This window comes from Petromyzon marinus, chromosome 52 (genome assembly GCF_048934315.1).
Source record: "Petromyzon marinus isolate PM22_M1 ecotype Great Lakes invasive population chromosome 52, UKy_Petmar_22M1.pri1.0, whole genome shotgun sequence".
Taxonomy (NCBI): Eukaryota; Metazoa; Chordata; class Hyperoartia; order Petromyzontiformes; family Petromyzontidae; genus Petromyzon; species Petromyzon marinus.
The window spans coordinates 5,143,437-5,161,737 of record NC_133718.1 but is presented as its reverse complement, the minus strand read 5'-3'; the positions used below and the strand labels follow the sequence as shown (position 1 = coordinate 5,161,737).

The window sequence follows — 18,301 nt, the reverse complement described above, 5'->3', positions numbered from 1 at the left end:
CGTTGTTGTTCTAACGTTCTGACCCAGTGCCCCCTTACTGGACATCTGTGAAAAAGAGCTTCATAGCTCATCGCATTCCTCCAGTATGAATGAATATTATGATTTTGATGAGGGAATACCAGGGGGAAAGAGGGAACGCCACCTGACGCAAGGGCTTTGCGCGCCAGTTCAGAGGTCACTCGACGCCGGGGTTGCACTCGTTCCCGGGAACCAAAGTCGACTTGCCGGGTTCACAGCCGTGGAGCACTAACTACAGTATCATTTCCTCAATCGAGATTTTCTTTTGGTTAGATCGCATGAATATAAATGTGCCACTAAACCCGCCACCACCCGACACGGCCAATTCGTAAGGTTTGTCACGTCAACAAAACATGCCAATTTGTCACGGAAACATGCTCAGGTGAAAAACCTTTACGAATTGGCTGTCGGGTGGTGGCGGGTTTAACGACACATTTATATTTACACGATCTCACCCAAAAAACTTCTATTATGGATAGGATTAGTCGCGAAAGCCTACGTGTTAAACTACTGTACAATAGGCGACACTTCAGGCCCTTATTCCTTCATGTGCTGTGAAGAAGGGCCATTGGCCCGACACGTTGCCCGTTACGTACATATATATTTAATTTTGATGTTGCCCTGTAAGGCCACACACGGTGTTATTGACCAAGGGGTTGAGTTCGTAGTTACCGCGCCACTGCTCCTCGTACAGTACGTTGCGCGCAATTGGCAATCGGTTAGCGTGACCCCCCCCCCCCACGCAGCCACTCGAGGCGCTAACGTCACCGCAATGGAGAAAACAAAAAATGGGAGAATCGTATCATGACCCCCCCCCCTTCCCCCGATCTTGACACTCTGGAATTGTGAGGCGATGGGTTGTGGGTGTTGGGGGGGGGAAGTTGGATGAGGGTGGGAGTTTGTGAATCATTACAGGACTGCTGAGCAAGTAACCTGCACAAACACCTTGAAGCACCTTGGCCTAGGCAGTTGTTTCCATATGCGCAGGCGTCTGAGCTTTTTAAAGTTTCTACTGTCTCAGTGTTTGTTTATTATAGCCCAGTTTGTGTGGGGGGGGGGGGGTTTGGTTCCATGAAGCAAGCATGGGGGGGGGTGGGGGGGGCGGCTCCGTACCGACCCTGCGGCTCACCGTGCCTCTGCACGTGGCCCCCCTGACGGAAGGGCTTTGTGCACTGCCCTTCCATTCGTGATGGCCGCTGTTAGTGCCCGGTCCATAGAAGGGGGGCCCCCTAAGTAGGAGGTTTTTTTTTAATTTATCGTTGGGGGGAGGGGGGGGGGGCGGCTCTCTTTTAAACTTAGAAACTTCTATTGGGATGACATAAGAGATTTAGAATAGTGATAGAGATGTATTGAGATGGGAGGCGAGAGATACAGATGAGACAGAGATGTAGTGATGTCAGAGGTATAGATGAGTGATGGCGACATATTGAGATGAGAGAAGAGATGAGCAGATGAGATGGTTACGTAGTACAGATTTTTCAAATGGCTGATGGAGAGCAACAATTAGATGTTCTATTTTGAGGTTGGTTAGTTATGTCATAAAACGAGAGCGACAAAAAATATATGAAGCAGGATTAAAAAAAAAGAGATGCAGACAAGATAAGAGAGATTAATTGGATTTGTATGTTATATTTATAAGGATCTGAATTCGGGGCTGATATTCGGCTATTCCCTTATTTTTTTTTTACATTAATCTAGGACCTTCTGAGCTGTTTGGATTCCTGAGATTTTGTTTAATTTGTTCGTGCCTCGCGCCACCTATGACGACGGCACCTGTCTAATGTGCACTGCGCTATTTCCTCCCCACACACCCCCGCCCCCCCCCCCCCTTTTTCGACAAAGCAAAACGCGGAACGTTTTAAAACGCACTTGCGTTGAGTAACCGAGGCTTTCCGTCCGTCTGGCCACCGCTGTTTACTGTTCCGACTGTGGTTTTCACTGCTCAGAAGAAAGCGAGTTGAAGGAAAATAGGATTTTTTTTTAAACAAAAATTTCGGCGGCGCAAATCACGAAGGAGCTCCGTGCACAGATCGAGATCGGTTTTGACTGGACAGCGAGTAGGAATGTAAAAAAAATATTTGAAAAGATTTCAACAGCTTTCCACATCTGCTGAAACTCCTTTTTTTGCTTCAGGGCGGGGGCACGAGGGGGGGGGGAAAGTTGGGATCACGAGGACATGCCTGAATTTCAAACGACGCAGCATGGAGTAAATTAAACGCGCATTCCCATCTCCCCGACACATTTTTTGAATTCTCGCGACATCCCTACAGCTGCCTCTCGGTATGACTGCCCACATTGAGTGGATTTGCTCTGGGTGTTGGGGAGTCACAAGTTGAGAGATTCACCGAAAAAAAGGTTGTTGTTTTTTCTGATGAATTCAAAGAAATTTATTTTCCCCCATTTAAATAGTTTTTTTTAAAGATGTATATACACATAATAATGCAGTAGCATTGCCCAATTATAGTCTCTGGCTAAAGGACTCCATACATGGTGGTTGTTTGACCATATTTCACCACACTGGTCAATGTGGGTTAGTGGAAGGGAGGCCAGGAGCGTTCCAGATCCCACTCGCCACTCGTGTTGACCATGGCTGAGAATCGAACTCGGGTTGGTGGCCTACGATCTCCGTGCGCTCCCTGCCGCGTCAACCCTACAACCCTTTCTTTGCATGTTGCACTTACGAATAAATAATTAATAAGTGTGTGCACAACACAATGTCATAAATATGAATACTGGATTAATCAATGTATAGTGACAATACTTATATTGATGCATAGTTTACAAATACCTGCATAAGAACTCTTTAATTGATAATTGTTTTTTTACCCTTTTATCTGGCAACAAAACTGACACCTTTTTTACAAGGAGTCATGTTTACATTGACCACAATACCTGCGGTCGGAACGCAAACAAAACACAACAACTCTGATAATGTATGCACTATCCTTGAACTTGATTGGTCCACACCCGAGACAGCTTTCTTTAGAGCCTCGTCTCACATGGTGTTGGACCAGAAGACGCCAAAAGGCGCACAACTCAGATAAAAGGGTAAAAAAACAATTATCATATTTTGTTACTGGCAAATGTGGTTTCCAATTGTGGAAATGCTTCCCCCGAGCTCTCCTACTCTGATGGTGCATTGCCTTTGAGTTGTGCGCCTTTTGGCGTCTTCTGGTCCAACACCATGTGAGACGAGGCTCTAAAGAAAGCTGTCTCGGGTGTGGACCAATCAATTTCAAGGACAGTGCATACATTATCAGAGTCGTTATTTTTTGTTTGCGTTCCGACCGCAGGTATTGTGGTCAATGTAAACATGACTCCTTGTAAAAAAAGGTGTCAGTTTTGTTGCCAGATAAAAGGGTAAAAAAACTATTTTCATATTTTGTTACTGGCAAATGAGGTTTCCAATGGTGTAAACTCTTTAATTGTTAAATTAACCTATTGAATTGCTGCCATAAATGCTCAGTAAAATAGCTAAATGGTGGGTTGTTAAAATGAGTACCAACGTATTAATCCTCTACACAGTATTCAGTGTTAACAAATGCAATAGAGTGATTAAATACGAGTGATTAAATACGAATTTATCTATACAAGTTGCCACATTATCGAAGTGAAGGCACGTTATTTAATTAAAGTGCGCAAATGAGCGAACGGAGCTCGCAAAATTATCCCTCGTTAAAGGCAGGATTCAACTAAGAAAAAAATAACCTCCACCAAACAGACAGATGGTAAATTTGGAAAGGGCTCCATCTGATGTTGGCTTGCTGTATCCTGGCAATCTCCTTGCTCGCGACGCTTATGTTGAGCTTGATTGTACAAAGCGTTGAGTTTTATTCATTGCGACCTCGTTCAATTCTACGCGTGAAGCGTGCACATTGTACCTGAGATGTTTAGGGTCGTGAGACGGTGGAAATGAAAGAGAACAAGGCTGATAAAGCACACATTTTTTTTGTTCATATGCAAAACAAACGACAGAGACGATGCAAACAAGAGACTGTACAAATGAGATTGTACAAATGAAATAAAAAAAAAACTTCACTTCTTGAATCACGACATCTCATCGAATCATAATTTGTGACATGCCTACTTTTTACAGCGTTATCCACTGCTGGATGAGGGTCTCCCTACGCCTCTCGGTCACGGGGGAATGTTTGTTACCACGCTGGCCTGTTGCAGGCCGGTGAAGCGTTTGCCCAGAACTAGTCCAGATATCGCTCACCGCTGATGTGTTGTTAGTTGTGGCCAGGAATTGAACTCGGGTCACCAGGTCTACGGCGCAGATTGCCGACCGCTGCAAACTCGTTAGGTTTGCTTCGGAGAATTAAAGGTCAATCTTGAATCCATACTCTTTGGTTCTATCGGTAAAGTCACATAGGTAGAAAAAAAAAATTAGGACGTTTCGCTCGCAACACTGCTGAACAAGTTCAGACGCTGTACGCCTTTCGGCGTCTTCTGGTCTAACACCGTTTTGAGACTAGGCTCAAAAGAGAGCTGTCTCTGGTGTGGACCAATCAGTTTCAAAGACAATGCATATATTATCAACGTTTTTTGTTTGCATTCTGACCACAAGTATTGTGGTTAATGCAGACATGATTCCTTGTAAAAGGTTTCAGTTTGGTGTATTAACATCTTAACACCTGTTTTGTTGCCAGAAAAAAGGGGAAAACCTATTTTCAAATCTATTTATTGCTTATTTACATTTATTGACTTGCTTGCCATTTTCTCAATTTTGCACTCCTATTGGGGTTTTCTTGTATTGTTTGCTGACTCGCCCCTACTGATCATCTGTTAAAAAGAGGTTCATGGCTCATCGGTTTCCTGTCGTCTAAATAAAGATGCTGCTTCAAATATACTGTGAGTTCGATACAAATTTAACTACTTTATTTCACAAAGTAAGGCCCAATGAGCGATGTAGCTCTTCTTCAGCAGTGACCTGGCCACAAATTATAGCTCAACGAAGTGGCTTATCACGTGGGAATTTATAGCAGCCAAAAACCGGAGGGCCCGGAGAAAAAAAAATCCACGTGACCACGGGAAGAACATGCAAACTCCAAATATAGAGGGCATAGTCAAGGTCAGGATCAAACCCACGACATCCTGCATACCAGGCGAGGTCGTGAACATCTCGCCACCTTGGCGCCCCACAGAGAGACTACACCGCCGGGACACAACGTGCCCAGCTGACCGTACGTACGGCATGCTTTTTGTGGCTGCGCGTGCAGGACCTGCTGATGTACCTCCTGCAGCTCGTGCAGGCCCTCAAATACGAGAACTTCGAGGAGATAAAGGCCGGCTTGGAGCCCAGCAAGAAGGAGACCGGACAGATGGTGATGTCCGACAGCACCCTGGCCCCTCCAGCCAAGGAAACGGAGCCGGACGGGTGAGCCCAGCATCTTCTCGTATTGCTGCGTTTACACGGCCATTAAAAACCGGGCTCAAGCCATACCGGGCGATATTTTTGGTTCTGAACTCTCGCACTTATTCAAGGATGTACGCGCCATTGCCTCATGGATCGCTTGCTGTGCCCCTATTGGCCAAATTCATGATTTCAAAATGTAAGAAGTCAATATTGAATGAGGTAACCGTTAAAATCTAGTACATTGCGACGCATCGACGCGATTAAGGGAATTTTCAACGATTATAAGAATTAAAAATATACACTTATGTTACGTGGGCCTTCCTTGGAGTTTGGAGATCAGCGTCATTGTGATTTGTAGCGCGTGTAAAAGAACTGCCGGGAGCGCACGCACACATCATACTGTCACCGGCTAACGGTAAGCTTGTAAGTGCCGCATGCTGTTTATTCCAAAAGGCTTGTAAATAACTGCTGGTGTAACCTAAAGCACCTATGCCTAAGTACTTCTCAACGCCGCTTTAATTTAGAACGGATATTTGAGCAATAAATCGCGCTCCCACTTAAGAGCGCTCTCTCCAGATAATTGCAACAGCCGAGACAGTCATTGTTGCGATGCTTTAGTGCAGTGGAAATGAACACGTGCATTCATTGAACGTTTCAGAGATGATTCCACGGCAGGGCTCAACATTTTTCTGATAAATCATTTAATACTAAAGTGTGTGTTTGTGCGTTTTATTTTTTTCAACGTTGTAATATTTAACGCATTGAGCGACAGAGACGTTAGCCTCGTCGTAATTGTCATAATTTTTAAGGCACTGTACACATGCGGTGTAGTGGTTAGCAGCACAGCTGAACTTGCAATCTAGGGTTGGCCGGGTGCAATTCCATCTCCTGGTGTGGCACTTGAAACGATGGGGGTATGGGGGGGGGCCAGTTTCTCAAAGCCCTCTGCCTCTGTACAGCCAGTGGTATTCGCCAGAGTAAGTCGATCAATAGGTCGGGTGTGTTGGGGCAGTGCTGTGTGGGTACGGCCACCGTTTCCAACCGCACCTGGTCCACGTGGAAGAGTAGGCCACATACACTCTTAAGAGTCTGCTCTCTTGGAGGCCCTTCCACCATCAGTAGTGTGAGCAAGAAGAAAATGCAGGGCTGACCTTTTTAATCGGTAGAAGAGGCTTATTTTATTTGGTGGACATTGTATTTACAGCTGGAAATTTGTCATTTTGCTGCAGAGGGGCTCCACTAGTGGAGGCCCTTTTGTCGCATGTGATGTAAGCAAGCAATTGCAGGACTGCACCTTTACCTAGTTATGCACACAGAACCAAATTAAATCTCTGGATGCACCCAGCTGAGCGTTGACCCAATTATATTGGCTTGGAGAAGAAAAAAACATTTCTAATTATGTTTATATTGAGGCGTTAAATCAAAGAGCAAAAGCCCCTTTCCTTTAATCAAGTCAATTGCGTCTGAAATGTTATCATGTTTACATTCAGGGGGGTGGGTGGGTTTCACTCTTTCATATTGTCAAGTCAACAGTTTCCTTTCTCCCATCAAACCGTAGTAACACACCGGCAGTGTTGGTTCAAATTAAAGCACTTATGTTTTCTCCCCGCTCTGACGTCGTCTTCGCTCTGTGTGTGGCTCGCAGTTCACAGCCCGCTGCAGGCCAGCCGCCTTCCGGCTCTTCGCAGTCATCGACGAAAAGCAAAGACGTGCCTGACAATGAAAACCTGGAGGTGTGCCCCGGCTGTTAGCCATTTTGAACACCGCTGTAATTTAGCAATTTTACGCTCGGAGATTTTTACGAAGAAAAAAGAAACACACAATTTTCTCGGCTGTTTTAGGGAAACGGAGGTGAACCAGAAGAGCTTGCTTACCCTCGCTCTTGGCTTGTTTCCTAAGCTTATCATCGCAAAGTACCGCCTTGCCTGCTGAAATTTTGCTGATAAAGGATTCCTCCGCGTACACAGGGCTTTTCGCGCTGGGCGCCTACGCTCGGCACAAGGGAGAAGTCGTGAACACTCAGTCGGAGATGGACTTTACAAAGGGGTTTTTGCTGTAAAATCCATGTACGATTTAGCGGTAGTCTAAAATGCATTAGCAAGCGTGCGCCCCGTGACATAACGAACTAAAAATAGGGCTGCCTTTGTGACAAGCTGTAAACTTGCAAACAGTGTTATGTTATATTCTAACACGCTCACATGAACGGCACGCAGTTATAATTAGCGCACAGTGATTATCATTTCTAGGCTGCCATTGATATAGCAGTAACGATCCCAATTATGGAATGGATGAATTCAAATCCTGGCCATAGTTTACACGACCAATCCTCTGCAGTCCATAACATGAGCGCCAGCTAGTGGACATTACTGCTGGTGATGTGGTTGTACTATGGACTGACCGTTCCCGGCCAGAGAAATGTAGAATTTGCATCTGTGGCTCATGGTTATCATCAGCAGTGAGCACTGCTCAATGACACTTTTACTTTTTGACTGTGAACAAAAAAAAGAGAAATGGGTTTGTTTTTTTTCAGTGTGATCTCTGCACCTTTCTGGTGTCACGGGCATGCAGAAACGGCATGCTCGCCAACTACCTGTACTGGTAAGTACCAGCGGTACACGTGGCCACATCTGCTCGTCGACCTCTGCAGCGAGGGCCACTAGCTGGACATTCACAGCCAATGGTCAACTCTGCAGAACGGGCGTCTTGAAATCCCTTTCACTCGACGCGCAAAGAGAATCATTTGTGACTTCTGTGCGGCTCCTCTGTTTGGGAGAAGTTGACTGTCCACGAGTGCTCTTTCAAGGAATGAACATCAATGATCCGTTAATTAAAGCGGTTATCACCAAGCGAAGTGAACTGTAGCTCCTGGGTACCAGCGAGATGATTGTTGGCAGTCCTCCAGTGCTTGTGAGCTTCTGCTCGTTAATCGAGTCACAGTGTAAATAACCGTTCCTGTACACAGCCTCTAGAGAGGTCGACATGTTTATTTTGAGACATTGATTTTTTTTAATAAGACAACTGGGAGTGGTGTTAGAGAGGACTTTAATTATTTTAACGCTGTGCATTGTAAACAAAAATTGCACAGAATGTATTTTGTTTTTTCGTATATAAAGTCACTCGTTTGTCCCCATTGGATTTCCACTCGGCAGAAATTCAATAAAACATGTCTGCAGCCAGCTGGTGCGATTAATTGTTTGATTGATGAGGCCTCAACCTGTTTTTTGTTTTGTTTTTTTCTCAATTAAAGTTGTCCAATTGATATCAAATCATACGAGGAATACATTTCCATTTGTAGTGGTGGCCGGGTGTCTTCAAGTCAGAGGCTCTGAGCCGGCAGCTGCTGAGAAACCCAAGTTCAATTCCAGTCAGCCACCCGTGGTTAAAGCCTATTCTCAGGTGTAGCTAGTTTATGGGTCCATCCCGGGTCTACCACAATTGCACAGGGAGAGAGACCCGATTTAATCACAAGTGGCTCAAACTTGGATTTGAATCAAGGATGTCGGTAGCGCTGGCCCGGTGCTCTGACGTGATGTGAGCTCTGGGCCACCCGACAACCTTCTGAATTCACCAATTGGTCCCATTGGATTTGCTCTTGGTAGCAGTTCAATTAAAATATTCCTCAAACCAGCCGGTGGATTGATTTGTTGTGCCAACCTGGACTTGGATGACCTCTGCACGTGACTAACTTGCCGACCCGCCCCTACTGGACATCTTTGAAACATCGCTTAATAGCTGTTCGGATTCCTCCTCCTGGAGTCTAAATAAAGATTCTGACCGATGTGGCTGCCCCCAAACCCGTTGGGTTAATAATGTACCATGGCTGCCCCACAGGTACCTGATTGTGGAATGCGAGGACCAGGACACAATACAGAGAGACCCGAAGACGCACGACATGTACATCAGCGTCATGCGCCGGTTCAGCCAGGCCCTGCTGAAGGTCAGAGCCACTTTGGGGGGTGGAATGGCCACCACTCTTTTTCTTTGTCTCACAATTGTTTTAGCTTCTTTCGCCAATCTTCTCCCGCTTGCGCTCTCGGTACCACGTCACGAGACGAAGAATCCCGTCATCAGCTCTTCCCCCGTGTTAGAGAATGGCTCTTGGAAACGGATTTTGGTGAACCTTCAAGGAGATAATTTCAAGTAACTTCTGGTCCACGTGATAGGGTGGGGCAGCACTTACCATCCACACGCCTACAGAGACTGCACATAGCAACATCGCTCCCTGCTTGCACAACTTGGCAGGACCCTCTTGAAAAAATAGTTTTGAGACACTCTGGCTATATATGGTAGAAAAAAAGCGTAACAGTCATAATAAAAATGACGAGCATCGCACAAATCTACTTGTTTGAATTTGCATTCTAATGCATTAAGTGCATATTTTGTATAAATGTTAAAGAGCGGGAGTGAAATTGGTAGATAAAAAGGGCACTTGATGAAATATATTTCTGGATTTTCCACATGCGAAAATTGGTTGACAATAACGAACATAACCTATGCACTGTTCTTACGTAAATTTTAACACTTCTAGTAGAACGCCTGATGACCTTGGTTGTAATCACCAATAAAACGTGGTGCTTTAAGTAGTCAAACATTGTCACATTTTATTCACGTGACAAACCTTACTCATTGGCTGTGTCGGGTCGAGGTGGGTGTACGACATAGTTACATTAATCCATAAAAACTTTATCTTGAGTATATTCTATCTTGCTCTGGGATCACATGAATATACAAAGGAAATGTTGCATCTTCACGGAATATCTTGCGGTGGGAGATTGAACAAAATGCTTTGCTGCCATTGACAGTTCAATGTAGACGGTGCATCCTCTACATTTTCAACTACACTGACACAGTGGTTTACATTTTTTTCGATAAAAAATACTGCCCCAATCCAAATTCTCCAAACAATTGTAATGTTCCACAAACGTTATTATTTGACTTCGAAAACATTTGGTGCAGTTGAGGTAAAAGGTAATTGGAGATAGGGAAAATCAGGCTTTGTGCAATTGTGTGCACATGTTCACTTTAATCGTGTCCCATTACTCTGGGTTCAACTATAATCCGTCGGGATCTCTTTAGAATTGCCAGAATTTGTGTTGATGCGCCCGCAATAAATTGCATTTGCTTGTGATCGATACGCGCAATCATTTGCCACCGATTTAAGAATATATGCAGGCTTTAGAAAAAAACTGCCGAGTTTTTGCTGGCTCATCTGAAATTGAGGTCCGCATAGGGTAGGAGTGTTTAACTTCGCTGTCACGCAGGGACAATGGTGGTCAAGTAACAACAAACATTTTCGACAAGAGAAAATAGTGTATAACATTTTTGGAGTACAAACAGTTGCAGGTTAATAAAAACCACCCTCACATTCACAATTGTAATCGTGATGGAAGACACACACACTTGTAGGGAGAGAGACCTTTGTAAGGATAGCGATTATTTTGTGTGCAGCCTTCGGTATTTATGGAAATACCTTATTCTCGTAACAGAAGCCAATCTCTCTGTATAAGGTGGCCACATTTTCCTTCCCACAATGTGGTACTAATTTTATAATTCCTGGAGCAGTGATGGGCTGAGCCAAACCCTGACCAGAATTTGAATCTTCAACCTTTACATTTCTAATCCAGCACTTTAGACACAGGTTAGCTTGGCCTGGTATTTTGCGATTCATTCTTCCATGCCGAAAGGGCAGGTTCACGGCTCCAGTTCCCTCCACACTCTCCGACATTGTGCCTCTATCTCTTCCTATGCGTACCCCCCCCCCCCCAGCACCTTTTCTTTTTCTACCTCTTGTGCTTCACCCCAACTTCCTTCTGGGGCAGTGTTCTTCATTGCAAGGTTCGTGGGGCCACTGGTGGGCCCTGGTGGCTTTAAGTGCGGCCCCTTATGTGCGGCCCCCGACGATAAACAAATATTACAAGACTCCTTGCAGGGTGGTGTGGTGGCCCCTCACACTGATGTCTTATTGGCGAAAGTGACCACTCTCTGAAAATTAGTGAAGAAACACACTGATCTAGAGCTTCCTTCAGCAAGACCGTCCTTCTGATGATAATGATATACCTAACTCGAATATTTTATCCTATCCAGAGTTGTTCCAATGAAACTCATCTCATCCTGAAGCCATTCTAGCCACTTCCTTATTCCTATTTTTTTTCTCCCGTCCAGTTTATTTTCTCCTTTCGATCGCGCCCGCGCATTCCAAACGTTCTATTGATAAATTTCAAGCATATTTTAACACTAGGAAAATGTTTCTTTCGCATTAATTATGTAATGCTTTTCAACATGTATTTGTCTTAGAAATAATTATCAGTATGGAAGCCCGGCGGGTAGCTAATGGCGCAAGATACACGTGCCTATTTGCAAAGAGTCCATTCGTGTGCTTTTGCAGGTGTCGCCACAAATTATGCAAGAACCCTTTTATCAATGTGGCCAGTCTTCAATCGGGGAAATCCCGAATAGGAATGCAACTTTACGCTAAAGTTTCATTCACACTAGATCAATCATCATTATGAATGCTACATTTCTCCTCGCCGCTACATACGTACATACGTACGTACAGGCCGAGAGACAGCGCTAACGCATAAAGCGTCTACAAGCACCCCTCGGCCTAGGTTGGAAAGCGTCAACAAATAAGCCAAAAAAGTCAGCTGTGAATGTCGCTTGGCGGTGGCGAAAACGCTGCGTCGTCGTTGTTCCACAGGGTGGGAAAGACGCACGCACCCGGCGTACGCTGCTGGCCGCTCAGCAGACGTTCGTGGACCGCATGGTGCAACTCATGAAGGCCGTGCAGCGCGAGAGCGGCAATCGCAAGAAGAAGGTTTGCTCGTGGCGCGGGGGGGCATTTGTGAAAAAGAGCTTCATAGCTCATCGGATTTCTCCAGGATAAAAAAAAAGATGATGATTCTATGGTGGGGAGGGGCGGGGGGCATAGCTCCTTGGCTTGGCGTACTTGTTGGGGGCAAGTGATAGACCCCCTACCTGCCACCAAAAACCCTTCTGGATCCTGGTGGGGGGGGGGGGGGGTTAGACTTGCAGCCCTGCAATTGCTTGCTCACGTGTGACTGCTGGCAAATAGGCCTCCACTCAAAGGGCGTTATAAAGAGCGCGTCTAGATGCTATGTTTCGCCTACTCTTCCAGCGCTGGCCGGATGTTTCGTAAAGAGGCGGGAAACGCACAACACTTTTCCTTCCTCCCCGCCTCTCCAAATTCCTTCTTAGCAAGCCGGGCGCCACCTGAGCCGCCTGGGCTGCCGTAGCCCCGCTTCAAGTTGCACCGCCTGCGCACTTGGTAGCCGCCGCCCGTCGTCGTCACCGCTCGTGTGAAGCGACCACGTGCGCCACCAAAGCCGCGCGGCCAGATGGCCGTTGACCGCATGGCGTGACCCGATGCCTTGCCGGCCTTCATAGGTGCTCGTTAACAGCACTTGCCCCAACAGTCTGTTGAAGGCTGAATGATGGGGGGGGCGGTGATCTTTGTCTTTGGAGCAGAGGGCAGGACCCAGTGAGCGAATTCTGTCTTTTTTTTATCGCGAAGGTGTCAGAAAAATTATTCTGGGATCAACGCGCACTGCTTCTCAAAATCGAGTGATTGGTGTCTCAGGCTCGCCGGTTCGGATTTTATACCATTAGGAATTGGTCCATAACAGCTATTTCTTAGAATAACGATCAAAAGTGTTTAAAGCTTAAAATTGTTTAAACTGTAGGTTGCGTTTACTTACTTTATCTATAATGTGCACGTTATATAGTCTTTGAAACCCTTGTCTTGTTATTTAAGTGTGTTTTTGTTAATATGTGTGTCTTGTGTCACGTAAGATATTTATAACCAGGTGAGAGTCCATTGAGACTACACATCTCTTTTTTACAAGGGAGTCAGTCCTTGGTTGCAAAAGCAAATAGAAAAGCAGATCCTGAAAACATAAAAATGCATGCGGGAGAGTGCAACATGTCAGAAATGAATTCCTAAAATAAACGAGACAGAAGTTAAACATTTTATAAGTGAACAATTTTCACACATCTACAATCGGAGCAAGACGCATAATTTGGTGAGCAGAAGGCAATGATCAGAAGCATGTGTGGTGGGGAGCGGTGGTGCAGTGGTTAGCGGGCTGTCCTTCAAATCCGGTGACCCGAGTTCGATTCCGATTCATGGCATATACCAGTAACGATTATCTCAACCGGTCCTGGGCCTCCCCTTGGTTGATTCGGCCTTTGATAAGTTACTGTTGCGATGTGTAAACATCGCACTATGGGGAGACAAAGGCAGCTGGGCTTGGTGCTGGCCACCCACATACTCGTGCGCCGTGCTGATTTGAATAGGCGTTCGCTAACAGCACCTGCCCTTTCTAGATTTGAAGCTTTCGTGACTGCAAGGATCCATACTCTTTGGTTCTATTCGGTAAAGTCACGTAGGTGACTTTTACCGAAGAAGGCTACTTGTGTTGTGGCCGAAACGTCGTGATTTTTGTTGTTTTTTTTGTTTTATTTTTTACCTACGTGACTTTACCGAATAGAACCAAAGAGTAAGCACCTGCCCTAGCAGTCTGTTAAAGCTGTGCGTGCGGTGGTGTGTTGATTCACACACTACATTACGAATCCTGCAACCTGGGTGTTATATTCAGTCATGGATAACATTCGTAGCAAGCGGTGCCTCAAACTTTCGTGAGTCTCACTTAGATTGACTCAGCCTTAAATGAGTTCCTGGTAGAGCGTATAAACATCAGCACTGGAGAAATAAAAGCACGTGTGTGCATGTTTTTGCGTGTGCACGTACATGTTTCAGTGGCATAGGGTAATTCTACACATATTGGGAATCTCCTAGGTCGAGTTGGCTGTACAATGAATGCCTGGTACAGGGTGTGAGCATCGGCACTGGGGAGACAGGCCACACCGCTGGTCATGGTGCTGGCCACACCGCCCCTTCATGTGCCGTGCCGGTCTTAGTAGCCGCTTGCCAACGACGCTCGCAAATCCTTATTCACAAGGCTGCTGAAGGCATTCAAATCGCGAATTGGACACAGGCGTCGCTCCAAATTGTAACGTTCACTTTTTTTTCGTATCCTTCCGCGGTGTCAGATTACGTTTGCAAAAAAAAGGGGGGGGAGGGGGGGCAGGAAAACTATCCGTGCGTGCGTTCATTCGCGTGGCGCGTGCACATGTCTGTGTGCGTGTGTGTATGCCTACATACACACGTTTGTGTGCGCGTGTTTGGGTGTGCGTGCGCTTGTGCGCGTGTTTGCGTCGTGACTTCAGATCGAGCGGCTGCAGTCCCTGCTGGGCGAAGCTGAGGCCGGAAGGGGCAGCTTCCTCACCTTTGACCCCATCCCTCTACCCCTGGAGCCGGAGGTCAAAACCAATGGCGTCATCCCGGAGAAAGCCACGCTCTTCAAGGTGCGGCGCTGGGGAGCTCACGCTGAGACCGCACGGCAGCTCCCCTCCGGGTGCTCTCGCTCGGCCACAAATGTCTCGGCGCACGGATTAAAATTTAATAAAAAAACATTTTGGGGTGTTCTCCGTCTACCTACCCTCGAGTGTGTGTGTGTATATTGAGAGAGAGAAATGTTTTACAATCTCCGCTCGGTGAATTCGTCGTCGGCTGGGTATCCCCTGCTGCCTTGACAGTCCCTTGTTTTTCTCGTGCCGTGGCATTCTTAGTGAACTCCCGTTAAACAACTTTGAGCACTTTTGCGCCTGGTGCCGCCCGTTTTGTTTCTGTAGCCATGTTCACATCGTGGCACTCGTTATGCCCTTCGACCCCCTTGTGCTTTCGTAATTAACGTGGTGTTGCAAGGGACCCCTGCATGGTTTATTGATTTCTTTAAGCCATTCATTTTTGAAAACATCTAACAGCTCCGTTGTCAACATAGTTCAATGCTTCGTCCCAAAGCGGAACGCAAAGATGGGGATTTAATTTGCGCACACAACGTGCGAATGACAGGAGTAAAACGTGTACCGTCCAGCAAAAAAAAATCCACGAATTATACACACCATGCAAATGTTTACTTTGTGTCAAAGTAAATAGCTTTTGACTGGAACATTATGTTTGAAGTCAGATTTATCCAAAGAAGGTCCGTAGATTAGGTGACCACATTGCTGTTTGATTCTCTTTCACATTTTGAAATGGACGTGTGTGTGTGTCTGTGTGTGTTTACTCGTTAGGTTTGTCACGTCAACAAAACATGCCAATGAGTTACTAGTTCAGCACACCGGTGTGTTGGAGAGTAAACCCACGACATTGACAATTCGAGTATGACGTTTCGCCGGTAATTACAACCAGCCTCATCAGGCGACAGCCAGATTTGTGGATAAAGCCTGTTTCAGTCTGAAATAGAGGGGGCGGGTAAATGTGATGTCATCACTTTGAGCCACTCAGGTGCGAATACCAAACGGGTTAATGCCGTCCTATAAATTACAATGGATGTCTATTATTAGTTGGGTTATTCACAGTTAACGTGCATAACGTATGAAAATTACGTTCCAGTACCATGTGACCTGTGCCCTCCTCCCCGTCCCGTCGGGCGCCCGTGAAGAGCGCGCTGATGCCCGCCAAGCTCATCTTCCGCACGACCGACGGCGACGAGTACCCCGTGATCTTCAAGCACGGAGACGACCTGCGGCAGGATCAGCTCATCCTGCAGATCATCTCTCTCATGGACAAGGTACCCACCCCGTTCTCTTTCCGTTCCTCACCTCATCTTCCTTCTTTCTCAGCTTCCTTAAAATTATTATTCTTTTCTCCTTCCCTCCATCACTCTTCCCCCCCCCCCCCCCGTCTTGATCTCTCCCCCTCATTCGTTACCGCCTCCTTCCTTCCCTCTTTCTCACCCTAGCTTTCTTCCTATGTTGTCACTCCTCTCTTCTCCTTGCCACCTTTCCACTTTTACACTCTTCCCCGAGCCTCCCTCCCCCCGTGTGATATTGCGCGCGTAACGGCAATGCGAACTTAACCCACGCGTCGCCAACAGCTCCTGCGTAAAGAGAACCTGGACCTGAAGCTGACGCCGTACAAGGTCCTTGCCAGCAGCACGAAACACGGTAAACGCTTGGCGGCATTGCAACACCTTCAAAACTCTTGTCGAACTGCCATCAGTGTACACACCTCGTCGCCACGAATCGTGCTCAGTTTTGCACGCACAGCCTTCTGTGAATCCACTGCCCCCACACCGAGCGGGTCGTGGCTCTGGGATGCTTGACCCTAATCCGGTCGTTCCGTGCGGATTTGCGAACGCGGAGGGCGTGGACACGGGAGCATAGGCGTACCGCGTAAAAAAATAATAATCTAAAATTGCTGCACTTGCCTGTGCTGTCTAACGTGTGTAGCCGTATCAAATTATGAAAACGTACGATGTGCGTGGCGCGATTGCAGCGTTCCTCGCGTAAACGAGCAACGAATTAAAATATATCAAATGAGCGTACAGATGAAAAGCGCCCACCGCCTTCGTGATCGCCAACGTTTTCCGGGCCCTCGTGAGTGTCGTCGCCGATTCCGCCGACGTTTCATTTCCCCCCCCCCCCCCGGGCAGGTTTCATGCAGTTCGTGGAGTCGGTCGCAGTGGCAGAGGTCCTGGCTTCAGAAGGATGCATTCAGGTTTGTTTACGGCACAACGGCTGCGCCACTCGGGTAATTTCGCATCGAGTGGCGCCAAATCGGCGTGTATTTTCACCCCCCACATCACCCCCTCTGCTGGGTCACGCGCCCTCCTTGGCCTTGCAGGCGGGCGCAGGCTGCGGCGTGGGTACCGTGCAGGAGGAGTTACGAATGAAGTGCTTGGTAGCCCAAGTTTTCAAGGGTGCCACTGTGTTGAGACATTGGTGCCATGGTGGCTAGGAGATGTTAATTACCTCGCCCGGTATACAGAAGGTCGTGGGTTCGTTCCAGACCCTGACGACTGCTGTATATTTGGAGTTTGCATGTCTGTCTCTCCCCGTGGTCGCGTGAATTTTTCTCCGGGTGGTCCGGTTTTTCCCCTCCACATTTAGAATCAACATGCGTTTTGAGTATTTGAACCTTATGGCGGGACCCCGGGGTCCCATTAGCCCCCGGCTCTCGCATAAACTGCGTTGCGACATCATTTTATGTCTGCCTCGACGAGCTCTACACGGTGTGCTAATCAAAGTTTATAAGTTTTGTTTATGACTACGCTTGGACGACATGACATCAGAATAATCCGCGCCAGGTGGGTTGCGGCGTTTATGTTCGCGGTGGGACGGAGTCACCAAAAAGAAATTAATTACGATTTTGACTTCCGTTTATTCGTGACCCCTGGGTCCCACCACAAGGTTAATTTGATGCGACAGATAACCCACGTCGACGAGCTATCACTTGTGGCCAGGTCGCTTCTGATAAAGAGCTCTTCAGCTCAGTGGACCTTACGTGGTAAAAAAAAAATAAGTTAAACTTAGGAAGAAAAATAAGTGGGCTTCGGGTAGGAGGACCACGTTGCCCGAAGGGATGGGTGATGGCCAGTGGTCAGGGTCAGGACAAGCAATGGAGCGGTAACCAAATTTTGGAACGCGCCCAAAGAGAATGCCCACCCCCTCCGAGATCGCTGCGTTCGAGCAACTCGCGCACACCAATCGAAAATGTTTAAATGACATCAGTGGGGGGCTTGAGGGGGTAGCTGAGGGTGGGGTGGGGGGCACAGGGACGAGTTGTCTGGATTGGGGGGCTGTGCCGCCCAACTGAAAAGGTTGAGAGCCACTGCGCTTAAGCAGGAAAGTATCAGAATGCCGCGCGCAGCGGTGTTGCCGACAGAACGTTGCTGTCAATTGCTGCGACCGATGTCTTTTGTAGAGCTCCAGATGTTGCACTCAGTGGGCAATTAAGTAAGCAATTCATATGCATGGCTTTGACGTAGAGCTGTTTAATAGTTAGTTTCAACTAAGGAATGCTCGTTTGTTCGTTGCTCAATCAGCTTGTCCTGTTGAGGG

At 46.9% G+C, this 18,301-nt stretch overlaps 1 protein-coding gene across 1 annotated transcript in view; it reads left to right on the top strand.

Annotated features, from left to right (window-relative positions):
- The window catches only part of PIK3C3 (phosphatidylinositol 3-kinase catalytic subunit type 3), a 61,137-nt gene that overhangs the window by 35,974 nt on the left and 6,862 nt on the right, over window positions 1–18,301 (top strand). Inside the window, exons 11-19 of the mRNA XM_032973939.2 lie at window positions 5,241–5,398; window positions 7,023–7,110; window positions 7,908–7,975; window positions 9,209–9,314; window positions 12,075–12,191; window positions 14,624–14,761; window positions 15,901–16,029; window positions 16,336–16,405; window positions 16,894–16,958. Of these exons, the coding sequence (XP_032829830.1) occupies window positions 5,241–5,398; window positions 7,023–7,110; window positions 7,908–7,975; window positions 9,209–9,314; window positions 12,075–12,191; window positions 14,624–14,761; window positions 15,901–16,029; window positions 16,336–16,405; window positions 16,894–16,958 (939 nt within the window). The remainder of the gene's footprint in view (window positions 1–5,240; window positions 5,399–7,022; window positions 7,111–7,907; window positions 7,976–9,208; window positions 9,315–12,074; window positions 12,192–14,623; window positions 14,762–15,900; window positions 16,030–16,335; window positions 16,406–16,893; window positions 16,959–18,301) is intronic.